Source organism: Gavia stellata, chromosome 26, assembly GCF_030936135.1.
Source record: "Gavia stellata isolate bGavSte3 chromosome 26, bGavSte3.hap2, whole genome shotgun sequence".
Taxonomy (NCBI): domain Eukaryota; kingdom Metazoa; phylum Chordata; class Aves; order Gaviiformes; family Gaviidae; genus Gavia; species Gavia stellata.
Window position 1 is genome coordinate 5,579,453 of NC_082619.1, and position 13,805 is coordinate 5,593,257.

A 13,805-nucleotide genomic window follows, 5' to 3' on the forward strand; every position below is an offset into this window, starting at 1 on the left:
AGTGGTCCATGCTGAGAAGTTTCTGTATTTCTCTTTCAATGTGTTAAGCTTAAGCCACACGGTTTGCCCAAGTTGTTACGCCACGAAAATCCATCTGTAGGTGCCACCTTGCTGTCCTGTTGATGGTGGTGGCCAGAGGAGCAAATCCTTCCATGCTCTGTCCCCGCTTCAGCTCCAATGCAGTTCCTTGGTGGCTAGAATGTGCTTTCTGGTGGCTCAGACCGAGTGGCATTGCCCACCAGCACTGTCGGCACAGCCAGGGGCCGGTAGCCTCCGTGCTTGCACGCTGAGGAAGAGCCAGCTTTCTGTGAGGGCAAATAACACGTAGTCCTTTGCTCTGCGCTGGGAGGAAGGGAGCGGTTTTCCACAGATGCGTTTGGTCCTGGCTGTGCATGCAAGCAGAGCACACACTTTGCAGGGAGAGGAGCAAAGCCCTGTTTCTGTTGTAGCTCTCCTGGCCTTAAATATTGGCTTAAAAACGAGGTTTGGGGTCCTCCTTCATGAAGGAGGCAGCCATCCCAGCAGCAAGGGCAGGAGGACCACAGGGGATGGCCATGCACGCCCTGGCGTCACCCCTCGCCCATGCCAGCGAGCAGGCAGTAATGACCAGTTAGCAACCGTGTTCAGGTCAATTAATTTATATTTGTGTTTTGCAAAACTAAAGGTTGGCCGGATAGAGTATTGATTCTTTGTCCCTGTATTCAATCGGGTTTTAATTGTGCTACTGCAGGGTCTGGCCTTCCCTCCTAGCAACCCGACGATAAATCTGCCAGGGGATCGCAGTCAACAGTAAATGTGCCTCTTAGTGTCGTTATTAATATGTCTTTTGGATTGGTTCATTGCAACAGCCGTTAACAAGGGTTTATAAGAGCGTAGGTGGCAGGAAGCCAGAGGGGTTTTTTGTCTCTCTTTTCCTCTTTTTTTCGGGGGCCACCTCGTGATGATGGGACAGACGCTTTCAGGGACATGCGCGGTGCTCGTGGCACGCCAGCGTGTCGTGGGGAGAGTTACAACTGTAGAGAGAATTGGCATTTAATGTTGTATAAGATGAGCCACCTCATCCTCCTCTTGCTATAAACAGCTTGAGCGGAGGATACCGCGGGGCTGGACCTCGGGTCAGCCCTCCTGCCTCCAGGTAGGACCCCCTGCGAAGCCCACCTCAGCTCCCGGGAGGTGCAAGCCTGCAGGGACAAGCCGGGAGACCTTGCCGCATCGTGCCACAGAATGGTTTTGGTGCAAGGAGTGTGGTAGACTGTAGCCGGGGCTCAGCCGTGCCTCCGCCATGCCTCCTTGGTGTGGGCCATTTCAGCACGGGGGGTATAGTTCAGTCTGAAAAGCGGAGCTCAGGGTCAATGTTTTGGTTGAGTCTGTGGCTTTTGCAGTCAGGGCCCTGGGAAAGAGCAAGCCCGGCGTCCTCCTCGTAGCAGCAGCTGTAAAGAGGAGAGCGTATGTGCCGGAGCGGCGTAGTGTAGCGCGGTGGTGCTTTGGGATCCGCGCAGTACCCTGTCTGGCGGAGATCTCAGCGGTGAACATCGATACTGGCTGTCGCTCCTTAATAGTGGGCTTTGGTATTCCTCAGATGTCCTCTGTTTCTGATTTATTTAGAGAACCCTCCTCTGTACTGCCTTAATCCTGCTTGCCATAGATTTTTCATTAAAACCTCTCCCGGCTGTCGGCATTGTTACTGTTAGTTTCTGGTCGGCGCAATCCATTTTCCCATCTCGGCGTCATGCCGCTTTCCTCGCCCTGGGAACCAGGGTGGGTTTTGAAGGACCATGGCCTTCATTCGCAGTAGTGAGGTTGTGGTCCTGCAGTTGGTTTTCTACATCCATGTAAGGATGCTCTCCTGGAGCTGGTCCTGTGTCCCTTGTCGCATCCGCTGCCTCTCAAAGTGGCACTGCCGCACACGTAGCCCTTCAGCAAGTGTCTCGAAAGCAAATCGAGTCTTTATTTTTTCGTTTTTCCTGATAACAACTGGCTCCTCGAGTCTCCAAAAGGGCAACCCCCGCTAACCTGTTGCTGGCCCCATTGAGCTCTTCTTCCCTGACGCAAACGGTGCTCCAGGCTCCCCCCTGGCACCACAGATTTCACAACGGCTGCATTTAAGCTTGCTTTTATCATGCTACCTTTGATATCCAGGCAGGAGCTGAGACTGCAATACTTATTAAAACCTTAGCAGGAGGCTGCATGGTGTATGGTGATGCGAGGGGAGCAGCTCAGCCTTCATCAGTCATCGTAGGAAAGACCCGTTAATAGGCTCTGAATGTAGGAAGTGCTTATATATTAAGTGCTTAGTATTTAGATGCTAGAGTTTGGCGTAAGGGGCATGTAGGTGGTGTACAGAAGCAGATGCAGCTCAGCCCGGAGAAGGGAAAGGGTGAGAGGCAGCGATGCAGGCTGCGACCTCCCAGCTCAGGAGATTCGTCTGCACTTGAGATACTTCCCCCTTATCGGGTGGTTTGGGGTTTTTTTGTCTACCTAAGAAACAAGATGAGGAAAAGAGATGGTGTGCAGTACACGTGATACAAAATGGTAGCAGAGGTTCTCGTCGCTTCATGTAGCATGCTGGGCTGGCAAGATTTGACATACATCTTGGATTGAGGGTTTGCAGGAATGGTGAAGGTGGTTCTTGGGGCTTGGGGCACATCTCTGTCTTGCTGTGTGATAACGTGGTGTCCAAACCAAAGTATTCATCACCTGCTCATCCTCTATGTGCCACTCATTATGGTCTGGTCCCCAGGGGGTCGACTGCCTTCCATCTTGCCGGTAGCAGTGAGAGAGTGTCCCAGGAGGAATGCAGCTCCTTGCACCGAGGTCTCGAAAGGCTGAGGGCTCAGTCCAGGTCCTCGGTACCTGCCCAAGCTCGCCTGTTGGCATTTTTGGAACAAGTGCACAAATATTACTGGGCGGTGGCTAAGATCTCCAGCCAGGGTAGCACGGCCGCGGGTGGAGGAGAGTCCCTCGCATGTGTTTCTCCCCTCCTGGCATTGAAGCTGCTCATGAGGTTGGGTGGCAAAGGAGCTGGTGACATTTGGATGGGTGCTCTGTCCGAGCACGTCTTCCCCTTTGCCCCAGCTCTGGATATAATCAAGTGTTTTGTCAATGACTCTGTTCGGAGGCTTGGCTCTGGCTAGCCCTTGCCACACTGGGTTAATCGTCCTGGTGGGGACGAGCGAAATGGTTAATTGAAGCAGGAGACTCTCCTGGAGGTCGGGCTCGTAGCGGTGGGGACGGAGTGCAGGGAAATAAAAAGGAAATCAAAGGGCTGTTAAGAGGAAATGGAAAGAAATCACTTAGGCTAGAAAGACATCTTCCCAGCAGGAGCGAGAGCCCAAAACACATAATGTCCGTGGTGTTTAAAGTAATGTTTCACACATCCTTCTGCGGGCTTCTGTGAGTGGGCAGGGAAGGAAAGGGGCCCAACCCGGGCAGAGCAGTTTATTTAGCTGGATGGTGCAAGAGGGACAAAACACAACTGCAAGCAAGCGCAGAGGGAAAATCAATTAGCCCAAGCTCCGTTAGGAAGAGTTGGGGGGAGATGCTGGGGAGGAGCAGGGTATTTTTCGTTCCGAGGCAGGGGGCCTTTGAAAGCCACTGCTTTGGGAAGGGAAAGCCTCAGTGAGCGGTTAAAACCTTGAGTGATTCGTAAGCATCGCTCAGCCAGGGCTTTGCATCAGTGCTGTCACTCGATGCCTCTCATCTCAGTGCCCGCAGGTCTCATGTGAGACTCCCCATCAGGCGTGCGGGGAACAAATGTGCTCGTATCACCTGCAAACAGGAGAGGAGACCCTGGCCCGCACGGTGATGCCATTGCAAGGTGTCATTGCAGCAGCAGATTGCAGGGAAATGTTTTCTTCCCCCCCCCTGAAACAGGTTGGGATGCATCATTCAGGCCTGGCATGTGTTTACAGGACCAGGAGCAGAGCTTGCTTCTGCCCTGGAGCTGACAGTATCTTGTGGGAGTGGGAGCATGGAGGCATCGGCTGTGCTGTGCTGTTCTGCCATCCAGGACTGCACCGGAGGCTTGCCCAGGGGTCTTGATGCATTTTCATCAGTATTCCCCTCTGTTCAGCTATTGTGAGCCTGTAAGGGTAATGGTAGGATGCTTGTGGGCATGTAAATTGCAGCAGCGGATGCAGACAGGTTTGGCCACAGCTGACACTGAGCAGTGTTGTCCGGGAACGTGGCAGCGATCACCACGCAGCGGGATCACGGCAGCGGGAGGGGACCAATGCCACCGCCTCTGAGGGCAGGACCGTCGGAGGGAGCCTTTCCTTCACGCTCCCGCAGAGCCGTCTCCAGCCCGTTGCAGAGAGGAGCGTGGCGGGTCCCACAGGGTGCAGGGATTTGGTGGCCCGCCGTGCCTCAGCCGGACCGGGGCGGCACAGGTTGAGGTCGTGGCTATTCGGCCAGGAGTAGGGTCGGTGATGGACTCATGAGGTGGCTCAGTGGGAAGGAGCCCCACTGCCCCAGTGTGATTTCTAGGTCTCCCTGAAGAGTGTGTCAGGTTTTAGAGAGTGACACCGGTGTGGTCAGAGGTGGTGGCCGATGTCCACCGAGTCTTGTCCAGCATAGAGAGTTGTGTTCCCATGGAAGGAAAGGAGTGCCCACGAAAAGCAACATAGACCGGTGTCCTGGGACGGGAAAGAGCAACCAGACCCCACCTCACTCCTCCCTCCCTGAAGAAACAGAGGATGGGCAAGAGAGTGAAAATGGCCAAACGAGGAAGATGCGGCAGCGAATTCAAAGCCAAAGGGAACCCAGAGAAAATCTGGAAGGAATAGCAAAGATTGAAGAAAGAAGCTACTGGAGGGGGAATAAAAACAAAACAAAAACAAAAGGATGAGAAGAAAAGCCCAGAGACTTGTAGAACAAAGGGAAGAGAGAAGGAAACGTGTGCACACAGAAAAGCACTGAGCATCAAAAGAGCAGGAGGCAGCAAAGGGGAAAAATGAAAGAATAATGAAGGAGCGAGGGCACGGAGAGGGGGAAGGTCTGCAAGGAGGAAGAGCCCAACTGGCAGGAAGAAAACAGCCGGCACCGCTGAGGTGGGAACACCCACTGTCTTTAAAGTGGCTGGCAGGACGTGCTAACCCAAAATCCAGATGGGAGTGTGGAGGAGGGACGGGATGGGGAGCACCCAGGGAGCGTCCTTGGGCTCCCGTTCTCGAGGCTTCTTGAAAGCGGTGAAAAGTAGCCAGTGGGAGCAGAGGCATCGGGACGTGCCGCTGTGACCGGGAGCCAACGGAACGAAAGCGCGGCAGCAGCTGATTAATTACAGCAAAAAGCGAAAATGGAGAAGAGGGGGGAGAACCGGAGAAGTTGTTTCCCCATCATATTTCTGAACAGAAAGAACGTTTTAGCACGCGCGCAAATAGCTCCCTGGGAAGCACTCTCACTTCCTAATTGTTCATAAATTTACTGACAGGTGGTTACACAGTAGGTATAACACTCTGAGTTTTGGTTTTATTGCTTTCCCCGTCTCAAGGCGAAAACCTGGAGAAAAAGGGTGCGCGGTGAGCGGTCGGGAGATGCCACCTAGCACAGGGTGCTCAATGCCCCTGTTTCATTTGTGTGATGTCTCGTTAGTGGTCAGTCCCTGGCGCGGCCGGATTTTGCCTTCTCTCGGACGGAGGGGTCCACACCAGCTTGTCGATCCCTTTGGTTTTAATGCCAACGGGTCTCACGGCATCGCGGTCTGGTCCTGCGGGAGGAGGACAGACTATGTGGTCCTGTGTGAAGGTCCTGAGCTCTGAAGGCATCCGTAGGGAGGTCATTTTGGGTGGTGGGGTTTTTTTCTTTCCTCTCCCTTCAGCTGCGCTCAAATGGCATGCAGAAAGACAGGCAGGAGGAGCGATGCGGTCACCGGGGGAATATCAGACGGGCCGGAAAAATCTCATCTCTGCGGCAGAGAGGATGCGTTTGAAATGTGCGCGTTATGATCCTTTCTGTAAAAGGATCACACAAAGTGTGTTTCACCAGGGGAAGGCTGTGAAAAGGGAGGATTTAGGAGCAAGAGAAGGGAAAGGGAAGATCTCCACCAAAACGAAGTGCCTGTAGAGCACGCAAGGCGGCGGCGTGGCATGCCACTCGCCGGGCTGGGAAGTTTGACAAAAATCATTCTGTTGACCAAACTGTAGCTGTGGAATGTGCTTAATCCATTATCTCGATAAAATCAACTCTGACAAGCCTCTCAGATTGGGCTGTCATCAGAACGGGTTCAATCAGAGACTATAATCTTTGCTGCCAAGACGCAACACTTTAAAAAAAACACAGTTAAAATTTCTGACGTTGCCTTCTTGTCCCCAGCCGCCTCCCCCCAGACTAGACGGGATGTTGAGGCACGTTCATGCAGGGTTATTCTGTGCATCTTCACAGCTGTCCCCTGCACCCCGAAACCAAAGGTGAGTTGGTGGCGGCAAACCTAGGATGGCCAAAGACATCCATTTCTATCTGACAGCCCGTCCTCCCCGGCTGGGAGCCGTCCTGCGGATGCATGCCCGCATCTCTTCTGTAAGGGCATCAGCCCTGAACAGGAGCTGCTCTCAGGAAGATCTTGTGGTGCCTTCAGCAGACAGGCAGAGGGACAAGAGATGGAAAGCACAGGCAAAATGTGAGCTTTGAGTATATTTGCCACCTTTATGCTGACTTTCTGTACGCGAATGAGTCCTTGTGCAGTGACACCTCTGACAGCTCCATCCTGCCTATAGCAGGGAGGCTCACGCAGAGCTGGAGGCGCCCGGGGCAGCCGGGGGTGCCAGGGAGGGAGGTGGCACCAGCTCTGGCAGGTGCCCGGCCCCTGTTAGGGCTGCGGTCCTGCTCTCCGGCAGTGACAGCGTCACGTGTAGGAGGGCACAGGCCCCAAGGTGAAGGAGCCGTGTGAATGCTTCATGTCCCCAAAATAGGAGGTGTCCGAGGTGGGGTGGTAAGCGAGGTGCCAGGGCCAAAGCGTGCCCTGCCGTAGGTGGGACGATGTTCGTGGAGGCGATCATCTCCCTGCAGAGCACTGAAGATGTGATGTCTCCTGCTGTGAGCATGGCTGTCCCTATGGGGACCCTTCCCATGAGTAGAGGCGGGCAAGTGGCCGTCGTCCGGCTGTTTGAAGAACCCATAAGTATCCATCTATCATTTCGCTTTATCGAAGGTGTAGGAAGAGGTCTCTTTTAATGGATTGGGAGCTAACAATGTGGAGGAGGGACATCAGTTGCATGTCAGCAGCGGAGCTCGCACAGGCTCTTCATTCCGAGGCGTGCAGCAGTAATGATCTGGCAGCTAAAAATAGTCCGGGGCCACGACGGCGAGCGCCTCCGGTAGGGATCGGCGCTAAGGAGCGGCCGGGAGATGAGTCAGCCTGCGCGTGGTTGTGTGTGTCAGCGTCACGTGTAGTCAATGATCACGCAGTGATTACCGATGTGCTGTCTCTTCCCGCACGGTTTAGCAGGGAAGAGGCATCCTTGCTGGTGCGGGCAGAACCTGCGCCTCCCTGGACGAGGCAGCGTCCATCCCTCCTCACGCTTGGGTGTCTGGCACGCAAGAACTCTCCAGTCTCTCTTGTCCCCAGACCGGCCAGCTGCGGAGCAGCAGCACGGGTGAAGCCGGCGCCAGTGCCCGGAGGAGGTGTTTGGGAGAGTCCCAGGAATTGCTTGGCTGTCCCTGTGAGGGATATCCCGAGTATGGCACGTAGTATCACAGGACACAGCAGCGTCACCGAGGCGTGATGCCGCGGCCAGCCCCACAGAGCTATTTGCAGCCCCCAGTTTGGGAGGCGAGGGGAGGGACGGCATCTCACGATCCCCATGAGCGGTGACAGGAACCGGCACATGCCCAGGCCCGATGGAGAGCATGAATCGGCGCATCGGGCAGTTTGGGTCTCGGGCGGTAAAGGAAGGAGATAAATCACAGGCTTATTGTTATTGAATTTAGTGGCATCGCTTTCACATTCAATTTCTCTCGCCGGCTTTCCGAACAAACAAGAAATTACAGTGCAAATGTATTTTTTGGCCTACCAAACATTATGCATTAACTTACCCGTGATTAATATTACGGAGGGTCGATGAAATCCTACGTGGGCCGCTCGCTGTGCCAGTGAGACCACGCGAGATCGCGCTGCTCCTTGCTTCCTCGGGATTTATCCTGTATTCAATTTGCTTGCAATCGTAGTCTTTTACAAGGAAGGCAGGACTATGGATGAGGAAGGATAGGGACCATGTGTAGCTGTGTCACTTCCCCGCTGGAGCTCCGGAAGGCGAGCATCTCGCCCCCATCCTGCTAGCAGTCTTGGGGCTGGGGAGCCGGGGAGGACCTCCACAGGGAGCGATGGTGGAATCCATCCATGGTGCAACCCCAGCAGCCCCCTGGGAATCCACGTTCCATCCCGATGGTGGCTGACGGCTGCTTAATTTGGGCAGGCATCCCATACATGGGGGCCTCTGCCCATTATGGCTTTATTGCTCTTGAGCAGTTGAGGAGTGTCTCAGTCTTTTTCCTTAGCTACTGTACGATCAGGCGTGTAGTGATGTGTGTGCGGACTAACGGGAGCTGCTTGGAGGAGCAAGCTGTTATAAAGTATGTTATGAGCACGAGGAAGCGTTAACCCAGCGAAAGGCAGAGCAGGCAACGGCGCTCTGTCTTCCTGGCCGAGTGACAGCCGCTCTCTCGCTGTTTCTCTGGCTGTTAGTGTGTTCATCCAGTGATCATTTCTTGTCTTCTATATGTAGTGAGGAGAGGCTGTTGTAACTACTGGATATGGGCTGTGCAGGGGACACAGGGCAGGGGGGAGGTTACCCCCCACTTCGGTAAATGTAGAAAAATCAGAGGTAATCCAGGGAAAGGTGGCTGTCAACATGTAAATGAATAGCAACAGCAATAGGATCTGCAGTCGCGCTGGTGGGCTGTGGGGTATTAGCAGGGCTCTCTGTCCCAGCCCTTCGGGGACCGGGAGGGCTCTCAGGGTGGCGGGGGGGGCGGGCCAGGAGAGTCTTCTGCCTCCGTGCCTGTGGATGATCCCAAGCCATCCCCATCTTGACACATGGCAGCTCTGGTGGGACACACCGGTCAGGGCAGCTGTGCCTGTGCCTTGGTATTTACAGGGAATGGCTGCAGGTTGGTTTTATCCGCATGGTTGCGTTTGCCGCTGGACTCATCCTGCCTGCCGGCGCTTGGGTCCTGTCCACTGCTGGCCGCATCCCCACGCGGGCCCAGCTCCCACCTGCTCCTCCCATGGGATTGAGTCCCCCCCAAGGTGAAGCCGGCGTGCCCTTGAGGCGCCGTCCTCCACAGCCCAGCCGGTGGGATCTATAGAAATGTAATCAAGGTCCTTAGATGTCCTTCTCCAAGTCCCGGTAACCTCGTAGGCAACGATCGCTGTCGCGGCAGGGTATCGAGCTGTCCGATGGGGTCCCCATATTCTCCACGGGCATCCCTCCGCCGCACGTCCCCCCACCACACGTCCCTGCCGGCTCTCGGGTGTGTTTCTGATTGGATTAGGGTGGGAGCAGCGCAGCTCAACGGTGCTTCCCTGGGCCCCGTGGGTTTGGGGCCGTGACCGGGCAGTTCAGGAGGTGCCGTTCTCCCCAGCGAGAGCTGCCGGCATGTCTGCCCGCTGTGTCGGATCCTTTGCTAAGGGAAGGGCTTTAGCGCTGACGCATGTTTTCGTGTGGCTTGGTTTTTGCCGAATGGGAGCATTGGGGCCGTAGTGGTTATTGGTAGTGGTATTTTTTTGCACAGGAGTGAAAGTATTTCTGTGCCTGGGAGGGGGACAGGCTCACATCTGTCCAGAGCACCAGTTTCTGCATGTCATTTTGTACTTGCGGTTTGGGACTCAAGGGACAGGAAAGGGATGCTGGCCATGAGCTGGGAGGGGACCGGGAGGGCGAGGACACTCCAGCAAGCTCCGGCTTACCTCCTGCTTGTGTGACCCCCTTCTCAGGTCCAGAGAGCATGGCCTGTCCTAGGGCTGTGTTGCTGGAGGCCAGTCAGACGGTGATTGTCCCGGGGGACAGCCTTGACAGAGCCACCGCAGAGGCTGTGTTGGCATCCTTAGGCTGGCGCCATGCGGGTCTACAGCTGGGGTGCCGTCCAGGTCCAGTCCGGCTGTGATCAGCCTGGCTGTCCATGGCCTGACCTCAGCGGGCTGTGGGATGGAAGGTGATGCAAGAAATACGTGAGCGGAGCGGGTGTGGAGCTTATTTTGCCTCCTGTGCAGCAGTCTGTACCGCGAGCACGTGTATCTAGTAGGGCTGTGAGAAGCAGATAATGTCTGCACAACGTTTGGTTTGGGTTTTGTGGGTTTTTTTCCCCCCTGTAATCTGTGGCTTGCACAGCCCCTTGGGAATCGTGAAGCATCGAGCAGGGGGTCATCCCAGAGAAGCGCCGGGAGCTGTGCAGGTGGGGAGAGCGGCGCCTCGCACGCGGCAGGGGTAGTGCGATGGCCGTGATTTTGCCAGCACCCTGCATCGTGAGCCATCGCTCTCGTCCGGCTCCACGGCTTTTGTAAGTAAAAGTGTGCTGTCTGGCAGAGTCTCGGCTTCTGCTAACAGTGCCACTGTCATCTCAGACCAAAATTGGTCGTGGGGAGGGATGGTTTGCAGGCTTGTGAGTGGGCGATAAATACCCAGTTGTGGGAAGGCTTGTCTTGGGTGCTGTTGTTGTTTTTAGATGTTCCTGGTACGTGTTTGAAATACTGTTATTGGAGGGGAGAGGTGCAAGGATGCTGGTAATAGGGGATAATGTCATCTCCTTGTCTGAGCGAGCTAGGGCTGTCGGCAGCCTTCCCCCGGCAGAGCTTGTTGGGGCCGCGCCGTTGGAGTTGGCCGGCTCCGCTCCGAGCGTTAACTACATTTTCCAGCAGTTGACGGTGCACACTTTTCATTTTTGGATTGCAGCTTTCCCCTGAAGGACTCAGACAATCTTCTTCTGCTATAACAGACTGTACTTCTATATTAACGTGTCAAGTTGCTGGGAAATTTACTGCCTTGCAGGGCTCATCGCGGGGCTTTGCCGCCGCTTGTCCCGTTGTGCCGCCTCTTCCATGCCAGGGAAAGAGGCGGATGGGAGAGCAGCTACCTGGGAGTGAAAGCCTCGCTTGGGGTGGGGTGAGTTTTATTTTTACCCTAGTGAGGCGCAGAGCCTGGTGGTTATAGGCAGCTTAGACCGAGCTCCTTAGGGGATGTTGCCGCGGCCCCTCCGGCACGCTGCCGGGCGTCTGTCCGTCCTTACCCAGCCTAGTCAGTTTGGACAATGGTGCGGCAGTCCCAGTAGGGCAGGGATGGTCCCCAGGGGTGAGAGGAGAGCTGGGCAGCCCTCGTGTCCCCTTCCAAGCAGTGCCGCTCTCGGCCACAGTGGTTTTCAGGCTATCATCTCGGCAATCCCAGCGCTGCGGGACAGCCCTTGGTGTGAGGGTTGGGCATGCGATGCCCCATGAGCTGGGGCTCTCAGCATGTTGTGTGCTTGGGGAGGGGGGGATGGGGCATCCTTTCTGGTGTTGTAGGAGTGGTATTCAGTTTGGGTGGGTTGTTTTGTATGGTCTCATTTGCTCCCTGGGGCACAGACCCTTTCGGGGGCCGTGTCCGGTAGCCCAGAGCGCTGGGAAGTGGCGTCGGCGCATGGGCTTTAATTGCTTTTTGCCAGGGCCGGGGATATTTATGGGTGCAGAGATTGCCAAGTTATTTATTAGATGGAGTATCTGGGGATAGAGTAATATAAATCACCGTGGCTGGTATTGAATGGAGCAGACGCTCAGTAATTTAAACAGCTTTAATAAATATGCTAAAATATGAGCCTTGTCGCGGGCCGTAACGAGAGCCGGTTATCGGGATCTCGGCTGGAGGCGGGCACGGGGCAGCCAGTGTTTCCGGTAAGGGACCGGTGAGCGAACCATTCCGCACCCCGGGTCCGCGCCTGGCTCCAGTCCGAGGTGCGAGTTTGGAGATGTGGGGTTGGCAACCGGACAGGGCGACGGGGTGGACGCCGACGTGCAGTGATGGAGCAGTTCTCACGGACGGGGCTTTCTGGTAGCATGCGGGCGGTGTGCCGGCGGGGCCTGGTGATCCGGTGTGTTGATGGTGGCTTTGCTCTTCTTTGTGCCTTGCAGTTCCCCCCCAGATCGTCAACATCTCGTCGGACATCACCGTGAATGAAGGCAGCAGTGTGACCCTCATGTGCCTGGCCTTCGGGAGACCGGAGCCCACCGTCACGTGGCGGCACCTCTCTGGGAAAGGTGAGGGCGTCCCTGGGGACAAGCCGCCCAGGTCAGAGGAGGGGGCTTGCCTAGCCTGTGTGGGACAGTTGGATGTCCCTGTAGAGGTGGCACAAAGGTGGCCTGCAGACTGCTGGTGTCTGTTGTGGAGGTCCTGGCCTGTCCCTGCGGAGTGAGGATGATGTCCCAAGCTTCCTGGGCGAAGGGGATGCTGGACATGGAGGATGTCAGGGGAGGGCATGGCAGGGGTGCAGGAGGGGGGTGTGTTTTGGTGGGGTCCTGACGTTGGCTGCCATGGGTGACAGTGCCATTTTTGTGGGGTGTCTCCCAGGGCAGGGCTTTGTGAGTGAGGATGAGTACTTGGAGATCACGGGCATCACGCGGGAGCAGTCTGGGGAGTACGAGTGCAGCGCCGTCAACGACGTGGCTGTCCCGGATGTGCGGAAAGTCAAAGTCACCGTCAACTGTGAGTGCAAGGGATGGGGGAATCATGGCGGGGTTGTGTTGGCGAGGGGTGGTGGCATGCATGGCCCGGCGTGACGTGGCACGGTGTCTCCACAGATCCGCCATACATCTCGAACGCTAAGAACACAGGTGCCTCAGTGGGCCAGAAGGGCATCCTGCAGTGCGAGGCCTCGGCCGTCCCCGTGGCAGAGTTTCAGTGGTTCAAGGAGGACACCAGGTGAGGGGCCGCCCAGGGAGCGTTGAGGTGGGGGGCACCGTGCCAGGCCCGGGGCTGGAGGGCAGGGAAGCAAGGGGGCCAGAGGCAGCCGAGGGCCTTGTGTGGAGGAAGGCTGCGGTCTGCCCACACTGGAGGGTCCAAGTGCTTGGGCAAGGGCTGAGGGGGGGCGGTCCTAGGGTCGTTCCTCCCAAGGATGGTGGTTTTGGCTCACAGGGGTTTATGTGGGCTGTGTGGGTCAGGCAGGGAGATGCATGGCATGCTTCTGGGCATTGTGGGTGGGGTGAAGGGCTCGTCTCGGTGGGATGCTGGTGGGAAGGAAGGGGATGACTAGGGAGGGGGCAGGATATGTCGCGGACCAGCAGCACGGCACTCTGACACATGTCCGTGTTTCCCTGCAGGTTAGCAAACGGGCTGGAAGGCGTGCGGATTGAGAGCAAGGGCCGCCTGTCGACGCTGACCTTCTTCAACGTCTCAGAGAAGGACTACGGCAACTACACGTGTGTGGCCACGAACAAGCTGGGCAACACCAACGCCAGCATCATCCTGTATGGTAGGTACCCTGTTTTATTGCAGCAAGGTATAGTGAGGAGGAGAAGGAGGAAGAAGAGGAAAAGGAGGCAAAGCAGGCAGCCAGCCAGCGATGGAATGGAGCTGGCTGTATTTAATATTGCCAGCCTGTTGAGGTGCCAAATGGCATGAGCCCTGAGCAGTGAGGTCCCACAGAGGGGATGCATCAGATGATGAGATCCGCATCAGCCTGAGCGACCATGCACAGCCGGGCAGTGGTTGGTGGCAGGCACTCGCGGGCTCACGGGTGTTTAGGGGTGCACAACAGTCTTGGCCGGCCGTTCATTTTTGTGGAGCCAGGTCTGCGGGCAGAGAAGAGGCTCCTGGCTGAGCCGTGGGCATCGCTGGAGCGCAGAGCTG

The 13,805-nt window shown here is 56.1% G+C and overlaps 1 protein-coding gene across 2 annotated transcripts in view; it reads left to right on the forward strand.

Moving 5' to 3' along the window:
- Positions 1–13,805, forward strand: part of OPCML (opioid binding protein/cell adhesion molecule like) — a 301,119-nt gene that overhangs the window by 277,047 nt on the left and 10,267 nt on the right. For both annotated transcript variants that reach the window (XM_059829644.1, XM_059829643.1), the window contains 4 exons: positions 12,092–12,217; positions 12,528–12,662; positions 12,758–12,878; positions 13,277–13,428. In XM_059829644.1, coding sequence (XP_059685627.1) covers positions 12,092–12,217; positions 12,528–12,662; positions 12,758–12,878; positions 13,277–13,428 — 534 coding nt within the window. The remainder of the gene's footprint in view (positions 1–12,091; positions 12,218–12,527; positions 12,663–12,757; positions 12,879–13,276; positions 13,429–13,805) is intronic.